At 47.0% G+C, this 25,874-nt stretch overlaps 2 protein-coding genes across 3 annotated transcripts in view; one reads left to right on the forward strand and one right to left on the reverse strand.

Annotated features, from left to right (window-relative positions):
* Nucleotides 1-24,058, forward strand: loxl2a (lysyl oxidase-like 2a). 2 transcript variants are annotated; one of them, XM_027018251.2, is made up of 14 exons: nucleotides 1-158; nucleotides 2,823-3,158; nucleotides 4,044-4,219; nucleotides 12,276-12,484; nucleotides 14,681-14,894; nucleotides 16,310-16,493; nucleotides 18,759-18,910; nucleotides 19,134-19,301; nucleotides 20,832-20,997; nucleotides 21,451-21,691; nucleotides 22,029-22,144; nucleotides 22,282-22,418; nucleotides 22,600-22,711; nucleotides 22,919-24,058. In XM_027018251.2, exons 2-14 carry the CDS (start codon nucleotides 2,882-2,884, stop codon nucleotides 22,984-22,986), a joined length of 2,220 nt encoding a protein of 739 aa, XP_026874052.2. In that variant the 5' UTR covers nucleotides 1-158; nucleotides 2,823-2,881; the 3' UTR covers nucleotides 22,987-24,058. The 2 variants fall into 2 exon arrangements, with proteins under 2 accessions (XP_026874052.2, XP_035391483.1); XM_035535590.1 differs by lacking the exons at nucleotides 1-158; nucleotides 22,919-24,058 and adding an exon at nucleotides 838-856 and having other exon boundaries at nucleotides 22,600-22,719.
* The window catches only part of r3hcc1 (R3H domain and coiled-coil containing 1), a 4,446-nt gene continuing 2,190 nt past the window's right edge, over nucleotides 23,619-25,874 (reverse strand). The window contains exons 6-9 of the mRNA XM_035535742.1: nucleotides 25,468-25,640; nucleotides 25,206-25,276; nucleotides 24,864-24,959; nucleotides 23,619-24,651 (exon numbers count right to left, since the gene is read on the reverse strand). Coding sequence (XP_035391635.1) covers nucleotides 24,542-24,651; nucleotides 24,864-24,959; nucleotides 25,206-25,276; nucleotides 25,468-25,640 — 450 coding nt within the window. The 3' untranslated portion in view covers nucleotides 23,619-24,541. The remainder of the gene's footprint in view (nucleotides 24,652-24,863; nucleotides 24,960-25,205; nucleotides 25,277-25,467; nucleotides 25,641-25,874) is intronic.

Genomic DNA, 25,874 nt, shown 5'->3' on the forward strand with positions numbered 1-25,874 from the left:
TGCCCCTGGAATGAGTCGAGCGCGAGGCTAAAAGGCGGTCCAGGAACGTGCATACTACTGAAGCGATAGGCTGGTGTGCACGCGGGGTTTGGTTCCAGAAATTCTCCATCCCATACGGCTCGAGGAACTTCGAAGAGGTCTGTCAGCAAGGCACCAGAGTAAGTGTCCCGATATCGCGTTGCACCGACACGCCTGTTGAGATGTCGGTTAGGGAAATCCTTCTGTAAAACATGCTAAGAAACCTGCAGTTGAAAGGACCACGCGAGATGCAGAACGCGTCGGTGGTCAGGGTGATGTGTTTCTAACTTGATGATAAATGTGGGAATCCGGTGAGTTATTGGGGAGTTTGGTCACGTTAGGGCTGGCTGCTAATAGTCTGGCGTGAATGGGAAACTGTAACATGACCGTAAACATCTGCGTCTGTTCCACACCAAACACACTACGCCAAGCTTTGGTTTTGGTGGTTTTACACCAGTATAACATCAAAAGCGACTGCACGAGATCAGACAGGTTGGAGAACGCCGGCAAGCTGCGCGTGGTGACGGAGCCTGCTGAACGATGGCGCGCGTGTGTACCGGGACTGCAGACAGGTGAATTAACCGCTAGAAGTGTTGGCTCTCGGCTTCCCGACGCACAAAAATCCCCCGAACTGCATCGCGGACGTGTATAAACGAGGCTATATTTTTCTGGCTTTGAAAACGGACAGGATGACAGGACTATTTATATCTTTTTTTTTGTACACAGCCAAAATAATGTGGACATTTTTCAAGGATTAAAATAAAATGTTTTTTTTGTAATGAGTAGATGTGAAATTCCCACTGGACCTAAGTAACATGCAGATGACGGTGATGAATGGGTGAGTGTAATACTCGGGTATTAGAAGTTTCTCCTTGTCTGTCTGGTGCTGTCAGACTGTCTGCAGCGTTTGATGCCCTAAAGGTTTGCCTGTGGGGCAGTAGACATAGAATGGCCTGTGTTCAAACAGGGTTCCAGGCATGCTGGGGTGCAGCAGCTGTGGTTGGCCTGTTCCTCTGGGCCCAGTCCAGACCCAGGAATGTGGACTGGGTTGAATGACCTTAGTATGGATTCGTGTCTGGGGTTTTGTTGGAGTTTGTATAAATTCCAGGTCTCTTGACGCCCAATAGACAACCCTGTCTCCTCCAGTAACCGTGTCCATCTTCACAAGGCTTCTGGTTAGCTTTTACTGGAGGTGCCAAAGGATTGAGGGTTCACACACATTAGTATTCAGTACCTGTGAATAAACTGGTTTCTTGAAGGGTCAAAATGCCTAAATATCACAGATCTTTGCTTATATAATAATTGTAGCCGCACAGTTTTTCCTGACGTGTGTGTATGATGGGAAAAGTGTTTGATCAGCGTCTCAGTCAGGGTCTATGGACAGCAGAGTTTGGTGACTCAGCAAAACATCTCCCCTGCTGTAACATCCCAGTAACACCAGTAAGGGAATGCCCTAGTCTGCTGAGCGTGGAGTGTGAGATTCTCCACAGACACTCTGCCTTTGATGAGCTGGAGGAGTGTTGGAGGGAGCGATGCCCTGGGGGTCATGTAGGCAGGGGGCGCAGTGGAGGACAGTTCTCAAAGGTCCATGTGATCAGTGATTCAAACACACCTCTGCTACTACCTTTACTCACAGGCCTAGCGATGGCGTCACCTACACACATACACACACACACACATTGCTCAGTACGTGTAATACTTGATTAATACAATTCTGGATCTGGGGGAATGTGATATCACAGATGTTTAAAGAGTGAAGATGTTATGTTGAAGCATTTTTAATGTTATGCTAATTTTAATGTTAACATTTAATTATGTTAAAGATTTGATTTCCTAACCCTAACATAACCTTAGAGCTGTCAGTGAAAGATGAATGGAAAATGCCTCACTGTAATCTTTCTGTAATCTTTCAGTCCGGATGTACACATTGTGACTGTGTTTTGTAAGTTAAGCACACGGCAAACAAACCTCATTCCCACACACCCGATGAACAAATGCGCGTCTGCTTTTCCTTAGTTTCCAGATGTTTTCTTATTAATATTAGGGTATATAATTCAGTGACTGAATTATTCAGCAACTGCACTGAAACTAACATCAAAGGAAGTTAGAAAAGTGAAGAGAGAGTGGATCCGTCTGTGGGTTCCTGAACAGAACCAGAACAGAACTATTACAGAACTATTATGACAAACAAATAAGGCAATAAAAAATCTTAAAATCTCAACAGTTTTGATTGTCTAATTCAAATCTGTCATTTTTTTCAATATGAAATTGATGAATCGTTGTGGCGTTGCCTGCGACCCACACAAATGGTGAGAGGATGGGGAACTGGTGTAGTTCTGCTAGGGTGGGGGTCGGGCGGAACACCGGCATCGGTGCACCCCTGAAACTCTACAGACCTCCACCCACAGGGTGGGTGGAGCACTCTGCCTCCAGCGCTCAGCCATGTTTAGTTACCATAACAACAGGGACGAGCAGGTGAGCTCCCACTAAACCAAAACAACCACACGACACGAGACTTTGAAATGAACTGGAGACAGCAAAGTGTCAGGACGTCTGTGCCAAGGCCGTGAGGTTGGTTCTCCACCTAGTGGCGGCTCCGACTGATTAACAAGCTGCCTCTAGCCATGAGTGTTCGGCGTGGACATGAACCCTGGCGTCTCAGTGGGGGGTAGGATGTCTGGGACAGCATCAGCAGATGAACAGCCTGGTGTCCTGGATACTGTTTGTGTCTTTAATCCTAAGAATATTCTGTATGTGTTTCCTCTGTGTGTGTGTGTGTGTGTGTGTGTGTGTTGTTCCGGCAGGTTTCCACGGCAGTGACGAGTGCACGCACGCACACGCGTGTGTGTGTGTGTGCAGAATCATGGCCATGGTCTCCTGCTCTTTGCTCAGTGTAATGTGTGTGTTGGCAGTAAGCTTTGCTCAGTCCGAGCCCAAAACACCTGCCCAGATACAGATCCGTCTGGCGGGGGACAAACGCAAACACTACGAGGGCCGGGTGGAGGTGAACTACAACGGTGAGTGGGGCACCGTCTGCGATGATGACTTCGACATCTCAGCTGCCCATGTGGTGTGTAGGGAGCTGGGCTACCTTGGAGCTGTGGCCTGGTACCCATCTGCCAAGTATGGGAAAGGAGAAGGTGAGGTGTGTGTGTGTGTGTGTGTGTGTATGTATGTGTGTGTGAAGGTGACATCTGCCCATGACATGTAGTTTGGTGTTTGTAAAAATAATGGAAATATAAGTCAGAATTAATTGACGTTTAGGACCAGCCAGAGCTGCGTGTGTGTGTGTGTGTATGCGAGTGCGTGCGTGCGTGCATGCATGCCTGCTTTTGTGTGTGTATGAGATCATTGAGGATTCCCCCACCTCATGTCTCAGGAGAGAGTGCGTGGTGAGTAGAAGTCCTCTGCTGTTTGTGTGTGTATGTGTGGTTGATCTTCAATGACATCATTAATGTCTAGATGTGATGAACCTGGGAAGTGTTTTTCTGAGTGTTGAAACAACGTTTCCATTAGTTCAGAGCACTTAAACTGGTTCAGCATGTCTTTATGATGTCCCGTCACTCATGGAACAGAAATCCCACTCATTGCAAATGGCTTCCTCCTCCTCCCTAATCCCTGGAAAGTCATGTTATAGTCATTAAATTGATTAACAGTTCCAATCAGACAGCAGTCAGGAAACAGAAGAGACTGGACTTAGGGATCCATACGTCAAAACCCAGATCCCAAACCCCAAATCCAGACATCAGATCCAAACCCCAGAACCAGGCACCATTTTCAGACCCAGACCCAGCCTCAGTCTGCTCTGTGTGTGTGTACAGTAGTGTTCTGTGGTTCTCATATCACTTACCACCTTGACCACATCCTTACACACAAGGTCCATACCGAGACGACGGCACTGTGTTCTCAGTGACGCGGCACATGCACTGCTCTCCTATCACCTGCACACACTCCCCGGGCCTCTCACAGGTGTAGTCTGTTAGGTGGAGCAGAACTCAGGGCTTTTGGTGCTTTTCCACCCACAGGGCATATCTGGCTGGATAATGTGCACTGCACGGGTAGAGAGGCATCTCTGGCTGACTGCCTCTCCAACGGCTTTGGGGTGTCAGACTGCAGACACACGGAGGACGTGGGGGTGGTGTGTACCCAGAAACGCATCCCCGGGTTTCACTTCATCAGCACCTCCAGCAATGATGTGGAGGTAAGAGAGTGTGTACACACACAAATACACACACACATATATATACACACATACACAAACATGCGCACACACACACTGTAAAAAATGTCATTCTTCCATGGAAATTATGAACATTTATTCCATTTATTTAAATTTTCAAGAACACAATGTTCTGCTTTGTGTCCATAATTTCTGGATTATTTACACACACACTGTGGGAAACGGTTGTCTCTTCTGGCTTGTGTTCTTCTCAGAAGAACAAATAACTCCAACACAACATCTGACACCACTAACGCTCCCATTGGAACTGTGTTAGCAGCTCCCATGCAGCCCTTGGCCTCTCAGATTGGCCCATTTAATTCCACAAGTGGCGTTTTGCTCTAGTGACATGAGCTTTGCTTTTCACATGGGAGTGAAAGTTGTGCAGATGACCATCTAAAGTTTTCTCTAAACAGGTTTTATTCATAACCGAAGAAAGAGTTTATGGAATTGTGTTCAAGATTTCATAATTTGTGTTAGCCATTCTAAACAAAATTCAGCACAACTCTTACCCTTAAAATCCATCTTAAATCTTAAATCAACCTTTCGTCCTCGGTGAGATGCTTCCGTGATCTGACCAGCTATAGGCTCTGAATTCCTGCTCACCAGTAGCTCTTCATTACTGATGTTGGCAGTGAGATTTGTTTACTGGCTGTTTATGGCTGTTTATGGAGAAGATGATCTCAACATTGTGTATCTCATACATGAGCATTTGAGTGTGGGAAAGCACACTCTCCCGTGCAGCTAAGCAGACGAACAGTCCTCATCTCGAGCTACTCACACATAGCCCAGGTTGTTTGGAGTTCCTGTGTTTACGTGCTGTTTGCACACCCAGGTCCGGTGCCGTCTGTTTGGGTGTTTGTGGCGTAGTCATGGAAATCAAGGTGAACACATTCGTTGTCGGGGCGTCTTGTGTGTGTGTGATCTGTAATGTTCTTCTCCGACTCTGAGGAGTAATGACTTTACCACAGAGCACCTCCCCTCCCCCACAAGCTCTGCTCCTCCACAGCTTCCCAAACATTCACGTAAAGGAACAGGGTTGCGGATTTGCTTACTCAGGGAAGGAATTACGGCAGTCTGGGGGAATCCTGTCCAGACCAAGAGGACCCTCTTTTACAACAGAGCGGAAAGTCTGTGTGGGTTTATGACCCCACGGAAGGAGAGAATCTATCAGGCCAAGTGTGGAAAACGCACCCCCTCTGAAACAGAACACCACACACACACACACACACACACACACACGTACAGAGTTTCCTAGACTACACGTCACTGGCTATGTATGTTGATATGATATGCGGTTAGCCATCTGTATTAGATGGTCGTTATTTTTCTGCCTCTGTATGCCGTGGATGTGATGCAGGAGGATCGGTCGCTCCCATCACCCACAGGGCAGACCCAGAACACACACAACATTCCTCATACTCCACTCTGTCCTCCTTGTTCTACAAGGGAAGGGAAGTTCTGATCTTTGTGTATTTATTTTATATCGATGGACAATTTGAAGTGAGAACACCAAGCAGAGAAGGTCTGCCTACTTCTCCTCTGTCCTGTGACACACAAACGTTGTTCCCTTCTTATAACAGTCCATATAGCTCTTATAACAGTCCTTGTAACCCATAACAGAACATATAGTCCTTATAGCCCTTATAACAGTCCTTATAGCCCTTATAACAGTCCTTGTAACCCATATAACAGTCCATATAGCTCTTATAACAGTCCTTATAGCCCTTATAACAGTCCTTACACCAGTCACTCAGAAGCTGCTAAACACTTCCATAAATATTAGCCAGTTTCTCCATGTAAAAAACAGATGTTTCATAATGTCCTTTTTCTAATATATGTGCACATACACTGTTGTCACTGTTTGTTTATGGCATTTACTTCATGGGTGTTGGTGCAGCTCCCCCACTGCTCCACTCAGCAGACCTGTGAGTTTAGAGGTGGAGGGCAGAGCAGGTGGAGTAGAGGAGCTGTGGTGAGGGGAGGAGGATTTGGTCTGAGCTGTGGGGTGCGGTACAGGAGCAGAGTGCCATCTGTGCACTCCTCTAAAAGATCTCAACACTCTCTGAAGGCTGCAGGTCTGTACCAGTAGCCAGTTAAGTCTGTAGGGTTTGGGCAATATATCGATGTTTTGGAGTTTTTTCAATTTGATATTCTTGGAAAAAAAATCAGTATGGAAAAATAAATATTGCAGTATTGGAGTGTTCATTAATTCATGAAGGCACATGTTTGAACACTAATGTTGACTCAGATCTCCATGCTAGTCTGCACGTCTACTTTCTTCACCATGACACAGCTGGCCTGTAGTTGGGAGAACAACGTTACTTTGGTTTTAGTACACGGCAGGACGTTGGTCAAAGGAATCTGATGCAGTTGGCATATTGCTCAGTAGCGCAGGGTAGACTGGTCGCATTCTTGAACACGTCCTGGTAAAACACCGTGAATGTAAACTTGTGTTCTCCACTACTTTTTCAAAATAAAAGAATTCAAGGCGCCTGGCCCATAACCATGGCAACTTAGGTGTGGGAAACAAGTGTTGGTAGCAAACACCTCCTGCCCAAGCTGCTGCTGACTGGTGTTAATCTCAGTGGTTAATATTTAGTTTTGCCCGCCTTCTGTCCATGATGACACGGGAACGCCAGAAGCTGTTTGGAGGCAAAGGTTGCTGTACTTTGACTAAAGATTTTTGTCTTTTAGGCAAGACATTTGTTTATTAAATGATTTGTCACTAATAGGACAAAGAAACATGTGTTTTAAGGAAATAGACCTACGTTGGGATGTCAGGTTGTCTTTAAACTAAGATGACACTGCCTGGCAGACAGACATCAGCAAAGCAGGGAAAACACAGCATGGCATCTGATAAGCACAGAAGAACTAGAATAAACATGGTTGATGAACTGTAATCATTAAGGCATTTTTACAATGAGACGCAATATATAGAATATTGCAATATTCATTTAAAGCTATATTGCTTAACCTTCTTCATAGATTGTGACTATTCATTGTTCTGACTGGAGTGGACTGGGTTTACTAAATTAAAGGTACATATATATGGTCCTGGGTTTACTAAATTAAAGGTACATATATATGGTCCTGGGTTTACTAAATTAAAGATCCATAAAGAGACTCTTAAAGGAGTTGACTAATAGCTCATGAGTTGAATTAGGTGTGTTGGTCCAGGGAACTTGTGCACTGCCAAACTAGAGTGTACAGAGTTATACATGCAATGAAACATGAGGTTTTGGAGGTGCGTGTGTGCGTGTGTGTGCGTGCATGCGTGTGCGCGTGTGTGTGTTGGGGGGGGGGGGTAATCAAAGCTCCTTTTATAGGGTGACTAGAAGCAACTGTACAAAGCTGTGTTGATCTAGTGAATAGATGTTGCTCTGTGGCTCTGTTCACACTGGCCCTGGATGGAGTTCAGTTTCGACCTTTCGCACGTACCCTTGTGGACACATGACTTCCTGCCCTGACAGGATATGCTCACCTCTGCGTTTAGTGCTTCTGTAGGCTGTTGTATCAGTGTAATGGAAATGAATATTGCCTTTTGCTGTTCAGATTTGTTGGGTTAGGGCTCCTTATCCTGCCAGTGAGATGTCATCGTTTGTGTTGGGTAAGGGTGTGTCTTGGTCCTGCATTGGTGTTTGTGCTGGATTAGGGCTCATCTTAGTCCTGTGTTAGTGTTTGTGCTGGGTCAGGGTTTATATCTTTTGTCCTCTCTCTCTCTCCCTCTCCCTTTCTCTCTCTTTCTCTCCCTCTCCCTTTCTCTCCCCCTCTCTCTCTCCCCCTCTCTCTCTCTCCCTCTCTCTCTCTCTCTCTCTCTCTCTCTCTCTCTCCCTCTCTCTCTCTCTCTCTCCCCCTCTTTCTCTCCTAGCTGTTTTGTAGAATGGAATGAGAGGGTCATATGGGAGAAAAGAAAGCAGAGAAGCTTCTTTGGTCAGGACATAGATGACCTATTGACCTTGTCATTAGGAAACAACGAGAGCCTTCTTCACACACACACACATACACACACACACAGTGCAGTGGATATAAGCAGCAGCAGTTGGTGACCTTACACTGACCCAATGATGAAATGGCATCTAGCTGCACATTGGCTGGGTTTGGTGGGATTGTGTGTGTGTGTGTGTGTGTGTGTGTGTGTGTGTGTGTGTGTGTGTGTGTGTGTGTGTGTGTGTGACCCTGATCTTTTTTCATTTGGTCTTTTTCTTATTAGTCTACTAAAGCAAGAACTGACACACCTGCCAAATCAATTCTAAACTACCTCTCTCTCTCTCTTTCTCTCTGTCCCCCTCTCTCCTTCTCTTTCTCTCTCTCTCTCTCTCTCTCTCTCTCTCTCTGTTTTCATTGTCCTTACCATCTTTCCTCATCCATCTCTCCACTCTCAGAGTTTTCCCCCACAGGTCAGTTAAACTGTCTCCGGTCGAACATCCACGTGTGCGCTGCTCACGTGTCTGTCCAGCGTGAGGCAGACACCAGGGCCCTGGGTGAGAGTGGAGATGTGTGTGTTGCATCTCAGCTCCCTGCCAAGTGTTAGCAGTGTGTAAATATTTTGATTGCTGGACTGAGATGGTGACGGGAGGGCTTTATAGGGGATGCTAGAAGTGGCAGAGAAACATCCGGACCACGAGGCGTTTTCCCCCCCACACACCCGGACACCCAACCAGCTCCTAGTCTCACACCATTCCTGCCTCACACACAGGAAATAGCATGAGCAGGGAGCCGTCTGTGGTCCGTCTGTGATGCGTCTGTGCCTCGTATATCTGGCACTGCCGTGTGAGTTCATGTTCATCAGTATGCTACTGCTTGAAGGCTACTGCTTCAACATTTAGTGTTTAGTGATTAGTGATTTAGGGTCTCCAGCATTTGGTGATTAGTGATTTAGGGTTTCCCGTGTTTAGTGATTTAGTATTTTAGGGTCTTCAGCATTTAGTGATTAGTGTTAATGATTAGTGTTTTTGGATCTCCAGGGTTTAGTTATTTAGGGTCTCCAGCATTTAGTGATTAGTGATTTAGGGTCTCCAGGATTTTTTGATTAGTGATTTAGGGTCTCAAGCCTCTGATTCATGCCACCAGGATTTTTAAAATGAAGACCAGACAGAGAGCTGAGCAGCTCAGTGTGTTCCTGGAGGAACATGGATGTCCTGACTATGAACATATGCTCAGAGCACAGGAGGAGAAGCTGAGGAGAAGAAACATGTAGGCACATGGCACTGCTGTGGAACTCAACCTGAATACTGGTTGAGTGCTACTCACTTTGTGCAGGAGATCAGCAGACCCAGTTTATGCTGCATCATTCTCCATCTCCAGTTACTGTCAGTCCAGGCTAGGGGTTAAATCACTAGTACTGGTCTCTACATGTCCTCTCTGAGGGCTGAAATGTTTTGTCTTGCTGGTGACAGATAGGAGGTTCTTTCTGGAGTCTTCTGGCTGAAGCATCATTCTTTAAAACTGACTTTGAGTTTTAGAGTCTCCTTAACTGATGTCTCTAACAGTTTAGATAACCTTTGGACTTAGATTGACTTCAGACCATACTGGACAATTCCGGCTACGGAACCGTTGGAGACTTGCCGTCTGGGAATACTTAAGGACTTGTTGAGTCTGGCGTTTCCATTAGCAGATCAAAGAGAAAACGGCTTCACTGCCTGTCTAGTTTCTATCCTCGGAACGCTGGCGGAAGCCATGACTGATCAAACAGGGGCGTTCCTGTTGGCCAGCCTAACTCAGACGTGAGGCATGTTTGGTCTGCTGTGGTGTGTAGTGTGAGTGAGCCCTGGGGGTGAGGAGAGAGTGTATTACTGCCACCTCTTCACCTCCCCTGTGCTTACACACACCTCTTCGGTTTCCTGCTCACACTCACTGAGGGCACAGACTGTGGTGGATGCTAAAACCCCTCCTCCCTCTTTGGATGTTTACATTAAATCTTGCTCACTTTGCGTCTGGCAGCGGTTGCTCATGCCTGGGAGACCACCACATTCCTCTGGCCTGACTCAGCCTCCGGTCTTAGCAAGTCTGGGATAGATTTAGATGCCTGAACTCCCCAACCCCCCACGCCAGTAGGGGGCCTCCCTTCCCTGGAGTTAGATACACAGTATAAAATATGCCTTTTAAATGTGCCTAACACAGCACCTTGTTTTAATGGTACACATTACTGGGCACACTTAACCAGTGGGGCTTACTGGTGCACCAGAGGATGTCTAAAACGCAGCTCTGATATTTCAGTATAAAGGCAGCTGTAGCAGCTGTGAGTGGCAGCTCTGTTAGTTCTGTGTAAAGGCAGCTGTGAGTGGCAGCTCTGTTAGTTCTGTGTAAAGGCAGCTGTGAGTGGCAGCTCTGTTAGTTCTGTGTAAAGGCAGCCGTGAGTGGCAGCTCTGTTGGTTCTGTGTAAAGGCAGCCGTGAGTGGCAGCTCTGTTGGTTCTGTGTAAAGGCAGCTGTGAGTGGCAGCTCTGTTGGTTCTGTGTAAAGGCAGCTGTGAGTGGCAGCTCTGTTAGTTCTGTGTAAAGGCAGCTGTGAGTGGCAGCTCTGTTAGTTCTGTGTAAAGGCAGCTGTGAGTGGCAGCTCTGTTAGTTCTGTGTAAAGGCAGCTGTGAGTGGCAGCTCTGTTAGTTCTGTGTAAAGGCAGCCGTGAGTGGCAGCTCTGTTAGTTCTGTGTAAAGGCAGCTGTAGCAGCTGTGAGTGGCAGCTCTGTTAGTTCTGTGTAAAGGCAGCTGTGAGTGGCAGCTCTGTTAGTTCTGTGTAAAGGCAGCCGTGAGTGGCAGCTCTGTTAGTTCTGTGTAAAGGCAGCTGTGAGTGGCAGCTCTGTTGGTTCTGTGTAAAGGCAGCTGTGAGTGGCAGCTCTGTTAGTTCTGTGTAAAGGCAGCTGTAGCAGCTGCTTGTGGCAGCTCTGTTAGCGCCACAGTGCTCGCCTCAGTGGTCACTTTAAGGGGAGTCAGGAAAGACAGAAAAAAGGCTCAGTGTTGACCTTGCATTCTGACCTTTTAGGTGATGAGGTCAGAGAGAGGAAACCACCCATTGTGTTCCCCACACAATATCTCTCTGGGTTCTTCTCTTCTCGCCTCATAATTCTCACGGGTTTATCCGGATTTATCTGGATCTGCCTAGCTGCATTGCAAATCCATGATAATGCAACTCCCAAGCTCCTCAACTGAAAGTGCTAAAACCCAGCGAAGACGCATGCTGTCCGTGGGTTTGTTATTTTGACATCGGCTTTGAAGACCCTGTAATTTACACGGTTTGCTTTGCGTGCCCATAACTTGCTTGTTGGCTTTCTGTTTCATATAAACTTTGCAGGTGTTTTCTGGTTTTGTTGTTGTTGTTTAAGAGGTAACTGTGCTATAAGTTTGTCATTTGTAATTAGTAGCTTTTTAAAGAGCTTTAAAGAACATGTATGGACAACATTTAATAACTCTTCTCAAGACTTGGATTATGTAACCAACATTTTCTCTCTGCCTCTCTCCGTTTGTGTCTCTCTCTCTCTCCCCTCCCTTCTCTCTCTCTCTCTCTCCCCCTCCTCTCTCGCTTGGGCTCTCTCTCTCCCCCTCCTCTCTCGCTTGCGCTCTCTCTCTCTCTCTCTCTCTCCCTCCCCTCTCGCTTGCGCTCTCTCTCTCTCTCTCTCCCCCTCCTCTCTCGCTTGGGCTCTCTCTCTCCCCTCCCTTCTCTCTCTCTCTCTCTCCCCCTCCTCTCTCGCTTGCGCTCTCTCTCTCTCTCTCTCTCTCTCTCTCTCCCTCCCCTCTCATTCGCGCTCTCTCTGTCCCCCTCCCCTCTCGCTCTCTCTGTCCCCCTCCCCTCTCGCTTGCGCTCTCTCTCTCTCTCTTTCTCTCTCCCTCCCCTCTCGCTCTGTCTCTCCTTCCCCCTCCTCTCTCTCTTTCTCTCTCCCTCCCCTCTCGTTCATGCTCTCTCTCTCTCTTTCTCTCTCTCTCTCTCTCTCCCCCTCCCCTCTCGCTTCGCTCTCTCTCTCTCTCCCCCTCCCCTCTCGCTTGCGCTCTCTCTCTCTCTCTTCCTCCCCTCTCGCTCACTCTCTCTCTCTCTCTTTCTCTCTCAGACTCTGGATGTGCGGGTAGAGGATGTCCGGATCCGGGCCACGTTTTCCCAGCGCAAGCGCATTCCCATCACAGAGGGCTTTGTGGAAGTGAAGGACGCTGGAAAATGGAGGCAGATCTGTGATGAGTGGTGGAGTCCTATGAACAGCCGCATTGTGTGTGGAATGCATGGCTTTCCTGGAGAGAAGGGCTTCAACACCAGATCCTACAGGTGAGGCAGATTTCTGAAAGCTCATGGCCTTCACCAGTCTGGTTCAGCTCCTCAGATAATGATCATGTAGAAACAGTTGAATGCACTTGATGTGGTAAAAGCAGATTGGGAAAGTAGATTTGGAAGGTAGACTGGGATAGTAGACTGGGAAAGTTGGGTTGTTGCTGAGGCCTTGTGACCCTTAACTTTCAGAACGAGTGTTTTGCACAAGCATTATGTACGAATGCTTTGCACAGATGTTTTGCACAAGTGTCTTGCACAGGTGTTTTGTATGCACAAGTTTTTCTGTTCTTTTGTAAGTACTATGAAGTAATAACTTACATTTGAATAATTGTCTATGGTAACTGATCAGGTATGAGTGTGTTAGATTAAGCTGAAAACATCATCACTTCAAGACATCAGCGTAAGAGCTTAAATTTGAGGCACTTTGAAAACTAGTGATGCGATCCAACTTTCCACAGCTGAACCACACAGAACCACTACACGTCTTGCACACACACTCTGGGCTCACGGCGCTGGGCTGTTTCTCAGCGGACATACGTTCAGGTGCTTCTCCAAGACTGCTTGGAGAACAGAGAGATTAAAGGAGATTTAAAACAGAACAAAGAGCTATGGTAGTGTCCTCCAGCTCATGCACCTTTAATTACAAATTACAGTTATACAGAATTTAGTCTCTGTCAGACTGTGTGTGTGTGTGTGAGAGAGAGAGAGATGTGTGTATGTATGGGTGGGAGTGGGGGATGGAGGTGGGGTGTGTATGTGTGGGTGGGAGTGGGGGATGCAGGTGGGGTGTGTATGTGTGGGTGGGAGTGGGGGATGCAGGTGGGGTGTGTATGCAGGTGGGGTGTGTATGGAGGTGAGGTGTGTATGGAGGTGGGGTGTGGCTGTGTATAGATTACTTTAGCAGGGTGGATATACATAACACTCATATTAACACAAATTATCATAGATTAACTGGGTGGAAATCCATAATATAGAAATTATCAGAGAAATTTAAATAATAATAATTAAACTCTTACTGCTCTTTTTTCAAGGCTGAAAGGAAGCAGTGAGTGAAAGATATTTGGGGTGTGTATTTTGAATGTGTGTGTGTTTGTCTCTGGGGTAAAGATATTTGGGGTATGTTTATATGTTTTGAATGTGTGTGTTTGGGGTAAAGATATTTGGGGTGTGTGTGTGTGTGTGTGTGTGTGTGTGTGTGTGTGTGTGTGTGTTTGTGTGTGTTTTGATTGCGTATGTGTTTAAGTGCGTGTTGAGTGAGTGCGTGTTTGGGGTGGTCACAGGCATTTTTTGGAGCAGCAAAGTTGTCCCATATCACACACAACTGTGTTGTTGTTGTTGTTTTGTTGAACCTGTAAATTGTTGCTAGTGTCAATCTCCTTCTGTGATCCAAAGAGGATTTTGAATCCTGGTGTTATGAGTCTGTTAGTTCATAGTTCAGCCTCCAAAATCTGTGGAATTGTGAGAAGATTTGACTGTGTTGCCACATGCTGGAGTGTTTACAAGTCCAGCTCATATGTGAGTGAGGCTACAGAGTGTGAGCGAGGTTACGGATTTCAGTGATACTGTATTGTGTTGTTTATGTTTATTGAAAAATGCAGTTTTCTCATTTTTCTCGGGTAGATGCCAAGCACTGAGATCACATCCTGCAGTTCTGCGGGTGTGTGTTTTGGGTTTGTGAGACTAATCACAGGATTAGCAGTGGTTATCACAAACATACATGGCCCACAGCTACTGCTGTGAACCAACACTGACCTCCTCATTAGAAGAGAAGAATTTGTTGACTTTCTGAGTGTTGAAAAATACAGGGTTGCTCTAGCCAATCACATAATCTGAAATACAGGGTTGCTCTAGCCAATCACATAATCTGAAATACAGGGTTGCTCTAGCCAATCACATCATCTGAAATACAGGGGTGCTCTAGCCAATCACATCATCTGAAATACAGGGGTGCTCTGGCCAGTCACATCATCCGAAACAACATTAGATTAAGCCTTCACTCTTTGCAGTGAATCTTAAAACACAGATCTTAAGACAGATGTCTCTGAACAAAAACGATGTTTTGCATGTGATGTTCCAGCTCTGACGAACTTGTGCTAATCCTCTCACATCTCTCTTCCTCGTGTGTCTTTATTCCTCTTTTGTTTTCTCTCTCTCTCTCTTCCTTATCTCTCTTGTGTCTCTTGTCTCTCCCAGGCTGCTCTCTGCACGCAGGAAGAAGAACTACTGGGGCTTTTCGGTGAACTGCACGGGGAACGAGGCGCACCTGTCCACCTGCCGGATGGGCAAACACAGGCTGATGGGCAACAGCACGTGTGCGCGTGGGATGCCAGTGGTAGTGAGCTGTGTCCCAGGCAGACTGTTCGCTCCCTCACAGTCCCTGGGCTTCAGGAAGGCCTACCGGCCGGAGGTGCTACACACACTCTCACACACACACACACACACACACACACACACACACACACACACACACACACACACACACACACCCTGTACAGGGGACACATGGAGAGGGAGACTGGGGAGGGTTGTCAGGCTCTGTGTGTGTAGCTGGGCTGGACTGACCCTGTGTGTGTAGCTGGGCTGGACTGACCCTGTGTGTGTAGATCAGTTGGACTGACCCTGTGTGTGTAGATCAGTTGGACTGACCCTGTGTGTGTAGCTGGGCTGGACTGACCCTGTGTGATTCCTAAACCCTCACACTAACCATGCTACACCAAAGCCACATGCCACTCAGTGCTGAATTCCTGTGCTAGGAGAGTTTATTTATATGACACCTTTTAATAAGCTTCATAGTGCTGCAGTTTCTCTCTCCTGTTATAAAGTCACTGTGCTGGTGAGTTAAATTCACCTGGGCTCAAGGTGATAGCCAATCAAAATAGACATGTAAATGAGGCCATACATATTAACCCCCACACTAGGAGACATGACTGATCCCAGCTGTGTGACCTGTGGTATGCTGAAAACTGCCAGTTGCATATAAATGTGATGCGTTTGTAAAGGAATGCAAAGCCAGTGTGGGCGTTGATGTGGACTCCCTGTCTGGCTCATCACCCGTCTGGTGTTCATATGTCAGACAGAGGTGCTGTAGTCACGTCACTTTCACTGTGAGCCTGATCCAATTTTGAGAGGTCCAACAGTCCAAAAGTACCAGCTAAACGTGTAACACACCACGAGCCCGTAGTTCTGAAGCCAGTGACCAGTGATGGGGGCTGTGATGAAATGTGTTTACTGGAGCAGAATTCATCTGGAACGCCTCCAGAGAACGTCTGGTTTCACAGACCTGCTGAGCTGAATCAGGCCTGTAGCTCTGCACTGAGATCAGCCTGTCCTGAGTTCAGTCATGGCAGATGCTGAGGATAACTGAATTACACTGTCCTGAGATCAGTCATGGGAGAAGCCATTTGAAATGGATCTAGACATGGTTTCACAAAAGCCAATGGTCAGTGTGACCTCAGTGAATATCAACAAAGCTTAATAATAGTCTGATTCTTTTTAAAAATTAGTGTTCTCCATTTTTCTTATCCCTAATTTAGTCGTATCTAATTCGCACCCTTCAAATATTCTGCCCTGTTACACAACAGCTACCAATCAGGGGAGGTGAGGGCTGTCACATGTTTCCTCCAAGCCAATCAGCACACCTTTTCAATCTGTGGGTTCGTTTCCACCTCTTTCTGCTGCAGGAGCTCACAGACACCTGTGGTTGGCTAGTGTCAGTGTGATTGACAGGGCAGCGTGAGTCTGCCATTACGGCTGTGTGCGCTGCCCTTCTGGAACAGTGGTGTGTAAACGTACCTGCACTGTGTTGTTGTGCTTGTATCTTAGCAACCCCTGGTGCGTTTGCGTGGTGGGGGGAACCTGGGTGAAGGCCGGGTGGAGGTGCTGAAAGGTGGAGTCTGGGGGACGGTGTGTGATGATAACTGGGATTTGAGGGCTGCTACAGTGGTGTGCCGTGAGCTGGGGTTCGGAACCGCCAAGGAAGCTCTGACTGGGGCGCGGCTGGGGCAAGGTGGGTCCACACGCACACACGCGTGCACGTACACACACAGAAAAACATGTTCAGACCAACCGGCTATCCTGAATAAATTGTCCTGGTGTGTGAATGATTGATTGTGTGTCTGGATGTCTAATAAAGTTGTCCTAGTGTGCGTGTGTGTGTGAATGAACGGTGGTGGGTGGTGCTCTGTCCTGGGTGGTGTCGTCTCCCCCAGTGGTGGGTGGTGCTCTGCCTTGCCTGCACCTGATTCGGTCCCCCAGGTGGTTGAGGTTTCTGGCTGAGGGTACGCTGTGTGTGTGAGAGCTGAGGTTTCCAGCTGAGAGTATACACACACACACACACACACACACACACACACACACACTCACTCACTCACTCTCACACACACACACTCACACTCTCACACACACTCACTCACTCACTCTCACACACACACACTCACACTCTCACACACACACACTCACACTCTCACACACACACACTCACTCACTCACACACACACTCTCACACACACTCACTCACTCACACACACACTCTCACACACACACACTCACACTCTCACACACACACTCTCACACACACACACTCACACTCTCACACACACACACACACACACACACACTCTCACACACACACACACACACACACTCACACTCTTACACACACACACACACACACTCTCACACTCACTCACACACACACACACTCACACTCTCACACACACACACACATACACACACATACACACACACACACACTCACTCACACACACACACACACACTCACACTCACTCACACACACACACACACACACACACACACTCACACACACACCCACTCACACACACACCCACTCACACACACACCCACTCACACACTCACACACACACACACACACTCACTCTCACACACACACACACACACACACACACACACACACACACACACACACACACACACACACTCACACTCTCACACACACACACACTCACACTCTCACACACACACACACACACACATACACACACACACACACACACTCACTCACACACACTCCTTCTGTAGCACATACCATCCCCCTCTCCTGCAGATCTGGAACAGAAAAGAAGATATGTCTATTAATGCTACTGTGAAATGTGAGTTTGGAACAGATCAAAAGAACACGTGTGTGTCCTAACACACACAACACACAGATGATTTAGCAGATCCGGGAGAGGGTGAGCACGCTGTCTCTTTGAGGCGGAGCCAGGAGCAGATATGAGGAGTCCTGGATATCTGCTCCACCTGGACTAACTTCTCAAAAATATGCTTCCCAAATGCTGCACACACGTCTCCTCCGGCTTCTGCTCCGAACCCCGTGTCTCCGCTATCAGGCGCTGAACTGGAAGCACTGTGTACAGGTGTCCAAGCATGTAGGAATCTGCCATGCCCTGGCATGTAGCTGGAACCACATTCCATGGACAAAGCGAGCCCTGGGGAGGGTGTTCGTGTTCTGAAATTTGGTGGTGAAAGAGGCCTTTGTGCAGATTCTCAGGGTATAAGAACACAACACTCAGAGACAGTGTTCTGTTGCTCTGTCTGGGTGTTCTCCTATCACCATGACAACACAACACCCGGACTGGAGACTCTCTGACAAACACACTCCTCAACACTGGTCCTGATGGCCAGGAGTAGCCCCGTCCTGTCAGCCTGTGTTCTAATGAACGTTCCTCAGAATCTTGTTTTTTTTCCTGCTGGCGGATGCGGAAGTGCACAGCTGGGAGCAGCCAAAGACGAGTGCACGGAACAGGCAGAAAGCCCGCCTGCTGCCATGGAAACCATTTCCATGCATGTGGATTACTCCCACATGACTGACGTCTTGGAGAACTGGAGAAAACCAGAATGTTTCTCAGTATGAACTGATTTCTGCCAGATGTGTTACAGCAATAGAGCAGTGGGGGAACCTAGATGTGTATGCTCTCTCTCTCTCTCTCTCTGTCTCTGTCTCTGTCTCTGTCTCTCTGTCTCTGTCTCTCTCTCTCTGTCTCTCTCTCTGTCTCTGTCTCTGTACCTCTCTCTCTCTCTCTCTCTCTCTCTCTCTCTCAATATCTTGCTTTTTTTAACATGAAGGCTAAAAACTACTTCCAAAGCAAAAACAAAAACAAAAAATGAAAGAAGAAAAACCCCTGAAACACACACACACACACACACACACACACACACACGTGTTCAGTGATTATGATATGATTAGGGTGTGTGTGTGTCTGTGTCTGTGTCTGTGTGTGTGTGCGCATGCAGGAATGGGTCCTGTGCACATGAACGAGGTGGAGTGTTCAGGCTTTGAGAAGTCCCTGACGGAGTGCTACTTTAACCGAGACGCTCTGGGCTGCAGTCACGAGGAGGACGCTGCCGTCAGGTGCAATGTGCCTGCCATGAGCTTGCGCAGCAGGGTGAGAAACCCTAATGGCACTAACAATACTGTGAAGAAGTCATATTGCAATATTTAAAGCCAAAAAAAAAAGTTTGCGATATTTGAAGAACAAATGGAAGTAGTCAGTGTAGAGTGCAGAGGGTTGTGCTTAAGACCTGTTGCTAATACAGATGATCTGTTTAGTTGTGTTTAGTGTAGTCATCCTCTGCCCGCGGTAATCTGCGAGTGTTTCCCCCTTGCAGCTACGTCTGAGCGGAGGCCGCAACCCGTATGAGGGCAGGGTGGAGGTGCTTGTTGAGAGGAATGGCTCCATGGTGTGGGGAACCGTGTGCAGCGAGAACTGGGGAATGATTGAGGCGATGGTGGTGTGCAGACAGCTGGGCCTTGGCTTCGCCAGTCACGCCTTCCAGGTGAGACTCTACAGGCCTGTGCAGTCATGGGTTCTGGTGGGATGTGTTTTAGCAAGTCTCTACAGACCTCAGAGATCAGGTGTGTTTAAGTGTGTTGTGGTTGCTGTGTTAAGTTCTGAGTATTTAAGTGCAGTAATGTGGAACTGAACAGTGCGAGTCTTCAAACTCCTGGATCTGCTCACGTATGGACTTTCACCACAGCGACAACAGCAACAACAATAATAATAGTTTACCTGTTTTTGTCAAAGTGGAGAACATTTTCAGATGTAATTACTTTACCTTCATATTATTGTATTTTTTTTTAATCTGTTGCAGCAGCAGCAGTATGTTGGCAGTTACACTTGCTTAGTACAGAGACTGAAAAACTAGTTTGATCCAGTAAACTGCGGCTGGGAGTGTAACGTCTCTCTGAAGACAGGAGATGTTTCCATTCCACTGACACCATCGCTCGGCCGTTGTTTAATTAACAGATCAGCGTAAAAGACGACGGTGTGGCTCTGAACTATTAATCACAGGGCTGGATCGCTGAGGGGGTTTATGAGAGGAAACTGGCCTCAGTCTGGTGCCACCAGGGAAACTCCTCCAGTGCTTGAGCTGGTCTGAGATCAGCTCGAGGGATCGGGTCTTACAGCACGAACACAGAATGGGTCACATGACTAGTACAAGCTCACGTGCACAATGTCTGCCCCGTCAGACCAGACGGCGAACTTGGGGAAACAGACAGGAGGTCAAACAGAACAGACCATGTGGCTCAATGTCTCCTATCTGACAAAATGCACAAATGTTTCAGCAGAGACATGGAGAGACACAGAGGGAGATGAGAGGAAGAGAGATATGAGAGCGAGAGTAAGAATGTGTATAGAAAATATAAGATCCATTAGGTTATGGCTCATTAAATATACTATATTCCCACATACACACACAGACACACAGAGAAAAGAACATGTAACCCTTTATATGAAATGTTTGTGGTATAGTAGCACAGACTCAATTTTATGCATTTTATTTATACATTTATATTATACATTTACATTGACATTTATATGCGTCTGTCGCTGTTTTTGATCGCTTTTATCCAGAGCGACTTACAAAAGTGCTTTGTCATTTCCTCATAGAACCCATCCTAGTACAGTACAGTAGGTTAGAGTCCAACATACCAATGAACTAGAACACTACAATACAGGGATCACTGCTGATAACTAAAAGTTTTATATCAAACAATGATGAGTGTAGTTTGTACACAAATTGTACACTGGTTCTGAACATTTTTTCATAATGTATACATATAAAAAGTCCTTTCTCCATATAGTATTTCTCTCCTGGTTCATACCCATATTCAACCATCGCTGTCTGAGCAGAGTTGTGTTGTGCACTGCTCCCTCTAGTGGTTAAAACACAAAGCTACATTTTGCTACCTAATTTTAGTTCAGTCAAATGGACTGTTACTCTGCAGTGATCAACTCACAACTTGTGTGTGTGTGTGTGTGTGTGTGTGTGTGTGTGTGTGTGTGTGTGTGTGTGTGTTTGTAGGAGACGTGGTACTGGCCAGGAGACGTTAGTGCGGACTCGGTGGTGATGAGTGGGGTCCGGTGTTCTGGAACTGAGATGAGTCTCGCTCAGTGCCTCCATCATGGGAAACACCTCAGCTGCCCGAAGGGTGGCGGTCGCTTCGCTGCTGGAGTGTCCTGCTCCGATGGTACACACCACCCACCCATGCGTGCTACACCTGTACTACACACACCCACCTGTACTACCCATCACACTAATGTAACACTTCCTCTGCTTAAATGTTATTTAATGATGCTCTAACTATATTGTAAAGTGCAGCTATAATCAATCAACTTAAATAAACAGCTCTGAGCCAAAGAAAACTAGCACATGGGTTTCCCACATGGGTTGAACAAGTAAATCTAGTTTCCCAAAAGTGTTGTTTTAAGATCATCTTAAATGAGATGGAATGTTCAGTGTAATTATACAGATGACCTTAGTGTGATTGTGTTGTCATTACTCCACCACTAGGTGCCGCCAAAGCTCTCCGCGAGTGTTCAGTTCTCAAGCAAACAGTTTCTTTCATTTCTTTCTTATTGTACAAGACGAAATGCCGCCCTGCATGTTATCCAGTGTAATGTGAGTGTTCTCTCTCTCACAGGTGCCCCTGACCTGGTGCTGAACGCAGAGCTGGTGGAGCACACCACCTACCTGGAGGACCGGCCCATGTACATGCTGCAGTGTGCTCACGAGGAGAACTGCCTAGCCAGCAGTGCGGCGATGGCCGACACCAGTTCCTACCGACGCCTGCTGCGCTTCTCCTCGCAGATCCACAACAACGGCCGTGCAGACTTCCGCCCCAAAGCCGGGCAGCACGCCTGGATCTGGCACGAATGCCATCGGTCAGTCCACTCGCACAGTGCAAGCCCTGCCCGCACCATGATTGGTCAGCCCAGTCCCTATCATGTCATCTTACATTAGTTCAAAATAAGTAAATTATCTGAATCTAAATTACATAGTTCATGTGGACTGACTCATCAGACAAAGCACCAATGTAAATTCCATTATTGATTTCATAATAATTTCACAGACGTTTAAGTTACAGTAGGGAATTAGAGAAGTTATTTGTGTTTACGCACTCTTAAGATCTGTGTTAAAATAGCACTACTAGTGTGAGTAAGTCTTTGCCCACCTGAACTCTCATGTGAGCGATGTTTGTTTGTTTGTTTGTGTAAGCAGGCACTACCACAGCATGGAGGTGTTCACGCACTACGACCTGCTGAGCCTGAACGGTACCCGGGTGGCAGAGGGTCACAAGGCCAGCTTCTGCCTGGAGGATACGGAGTGTGACGAGGGTCAGCCATGCCTGCGCGTGCTCACACACACACACACACACGCCCACATTGCTGCTTTAACTGACGCTGTGAGTGTGCCCTTGTGATGCCTTTAGACATGGCCATGATGTTCTAAACAGCTGTTTCTCTCCTGACAGGCATACCAAAGAGATATGCTTGCGCAAACTTTGGACAACAAGGGATCACTGTGGGATGCTGGGACACCTACCGGCATGACATCGACTGCCAGTGGATCGACGTGACAGATGTGAAACCGGGCGACTACATTTTCCAGGTGCTGGTTTATGTCCCATTATAAAATGCAGGTATTTTGAAAAGCAAACCTGAAGCTGTATGTTATTGGGCTGTAATCAGACTGGTAAACAGACGTCAGCAGCCTGTATTTATTGGTTATGTACGGGGAGGTGATTGATGTAGATGTGTGTGTGCTTGGTCTCACACTGTATTCCCAACAGGTTGTAATCAATCCCAATTATGAGGTTGCAGAGTCTGATTACACCAACAACATCATGAGGTGTCAGTGCCGCTATGATGGGTATCGGATATGGACGTATAACTGCCATACAGGTGAGTAGCAGGAGCGGTAATGACAGTGGTGTTAAAATGTGTTGGGATTGTCTCGCTTCCATCCCATCAGGCTGCGCTCGTGAACGGAGAGTCTTGGTTGCTATAACGTTGTATTTACACGTTATGCTGAGCGACTGCAGCACCACAGCTGGAAAAGCCCCGTTCTTCTGACCCGTAACAGCCATGATGCTCTCATTCGTCCCGTAGGTGGTTCCCGGAGCTCAGACGTCAACGAGTTTCCAGGAATTATGACCAACCAGCTGCAGCGGAGGTAGAGAACGCGTGCACCGAGAAGGACGAGGACAGGCTCACGTGGAGGATGCAATCCGACGTCGAGACTGTTCAACCCAGACCAACCACTAGAGGGTACCTCAGCGGTGCTGAAGTGAGGCACACCCACCTCTCCACAGATGCTCTCGTTCACCGTCCGTCACGGTTGTAACACTCAAGACTCCTCCGTCTCTCCGTGCTCTGGACTGTCATCTTTAAACCGTAGTTTTTGTAGTCGTTTAGTTCACCCAGTGCCACAAACTCCAGTATTATCATATTCGCTTTGTTTTAGCTTAACTTGGAGTTGTTTTGGGAACCCCGATCTGCACCCTTTTTTAATTTTGGAGCTTCTCTGGCTGAATATTCGTGCCGCCAAGCATCACGATAACAACTGCTAGCAGTCACGGACTTTTCAGCTCTGTTAAAGTCTGCTGCAGATTTGGGAGGCTTGTACTGACCTAGTGTCCTCTGTTTTATGAGGACAGAACCCGTGTGGACGGTACCTGCACACAGTGTTTACTTCTGATTGGATAACACATTGGGCATCAGTGGTTTATACAACAAAAAGATTTTTTAAAATTGTTCACTTGATTAATAAAATACCTTGCTTCTAATGTACTACCTAGAGAACCAGATATTTTAGTTTCTCATAAGAACAAACTTTATTTTTTTTAAAGAGAGATGTTTAATCAAATAGAACCAAACAACATAACAAATGTATTAAGAAAAAACAGTTGTGACATTACAAAATTCAGCACAGCTGTACCCACATGTGCAGCTATGACTGGGACATGGCCGTAATATAAAATAACAACACTATTGATAAAAGGAACCCCATGTAGATGTGATTCAACACTTGAGCTAGTTATTACCACTGCAGATGGTCCCAGGTCATACCCTACTGTAGTAGTTACTGTTGATGCATTAAAAGATTTACAGATGACTTTTTTTAAACAATCAACATTTTTCATCTGAGCATCATTCACAAATTATTGTTTTAACACACAAAACAACAACAAAAAAAAGTCTGTGAAAGACACACTGTACTTCTAATAAAGTGACACGATTAAATGCAAATAAGGAAAAATAACCTTTGTTCCAGTTTATGGACATGCAGTCGGTTTTGCCCCAAAACGCCAACCTACAAGGGTCTTTAAACCTCACCGTGAGTGGGGGACAGTTCATCGCGATGGCTACAGGTGTCGAAACGTCACCATAGGGCATTTCTTCACTGTGTGAGACGTGACAAATCACCTGAGAGCTTTAAATCACGGCATGTGTGTACGTTTAGCTACACCTTAGCTGTGCTTTTCATTTCAATTGGTCGAACTGAGTGGTTTATTCACAAATCAGAATTAAGTGGGGAGCAGAACACGTGATCCAGCTGACAGCGGTACTGGAGTAGAGGTGTATGTCAGAACAGAAACAGCAGGACAAAGGTTAATGTGAACAGCTGGGCTACTTTACTGGAGCAGGGCTAGAGAACGCTGGGAGCGGGGACACATCTGCACAGCTCTCAGTGATTTTGTCCTGTTGGACGGGGCGCTACCTTAGTCTGCGTCAGTAGCGTTTTCCTCTGGAGCCCCCCCCCAAGCCCAGAGCTCGGGTAACCAACCTCCTGGCTACGGCCGCGTCTGTCTGGGGTCTTGCCTTCACCGGCTGGATGAACTCTGAACACAAGCCACAGGCCACTTTAACACACCACACAGCAACAGCTCAGCCCAGTTATCTGGGTACTCGAAAACTGTCCTGTATGAATGCAACGTGTGTGTGTGTATACACATATATTGAGCACCCATTTAACCTTCCTGTGACTGTCTTCATCACACAATAAATAAGTGATTAATGAAGTTTAACGGTGTGGCGCGTGGCGGACGTGCACCTGCGCGTCTCATGGCTTTGCCCTTAGCCTTCTTACTCCCCTCAGACAGCGTCCTCGTCTTCAGCAGTGGGTGTCGTATCGACAGGGCCTGTGTGGCTGGACAGAACCAACACAACACAGCAGCTCAGAACACAGAACCAAACACCACAACACAGAAGCATGAGCACATTCACTGCTACCTGGAGGGTTCTCTCATAAAATAAGATTTCATAGCCATCAACTCTGCTGCAAAAAACCTTGAAAACCTTCAATTCTAGAACATGGAAGAAAAGTAGTTTCATGCTTTGCTCAGTGCAGACCAGAACCGCAGATTCAGACCACACCTGCAGATTCAGACCATACCTGCAGATGCACTTGAGAAGACGCCGAGCGCATGAGTGTTGTCCACCCACTTAATCTTTATGCCCCCTTCACTGGAACACAGGAAAGAGAGCGTCAGTGCTCCGACTGTGCACAGGTGCACGTGGATGAAGGCATCATTTTGATTGGTTGTTGGGCGGGGGGGTTGAGTGATGCTTGAGTTGTTTGGAAATATTTATTCATATTTAGCATATAAAGACAACTCTAAATAAACCCTCAGAACAGTGACCCTGACCTAACCCACCTGTAGTCTGTGAAAGCATCCAGCAGGTCATCCGTTTTGAACATGGCTGGGAAGTCATAGATCTCGATGACGTGGGCAAAGTGGTCGTGGTCGAGGCACACGTTCTCAAAGCTGGAGTAGTCATTCGAGGCCTCCACCACCTCCACCTCCCCTACCTTCAGACGGGCGATGATCTTAACAAAGGCAAAGTACACAGAAATCTCACACTGGAAACCAAGACATGCCTCGAAACCCCAGGACATTCCTCCAAACATTAGACAACAGAATCCTCCAGCACGACGCAGAGACCACGTCCCTTTTTAATCTCCACTAATCTCCTACAGATGAAACAAAAACGGCCAAGATGTGCTCGATGATTGACCACTCTGATACCTGTGGTACTGTAGCCTGCAGCCGAACTCAATGTG

This window comes from Electrophorus electricus, chromosome 17, assembly GCF_013358815.1.
Source record: "Electrophorus electricus isolate fEleEle1 chromosome 17, fEleEle1.pri, whole genome shotgun sequence".
Classification (NCBI taxonomy): Eukaryota; Metazoa; Chordata; class Actinopteri; order Gymnotiformes; family Gymnotidae; genus Electrophorus; species Electrophorus electricus.

Coding starts and splice junctions, on each gene's coding strand:
- loxl2a (XM_035535590.1), top strand. Junction 3,159..4,043: donor CAAGTATGGGAAAGGAGAAG/GTGAGGTGTGTG, acceptor TTCCACCCACAG/GGCATATCTGGCTGGATAAT. Junction 16,494..18,758: donor TGGGGCGCGGCTGGGGCAAG/GTGGGTCCACAC, acceptor GTGCGCATGCAG/GAATGGGTCCTGTGCACATG.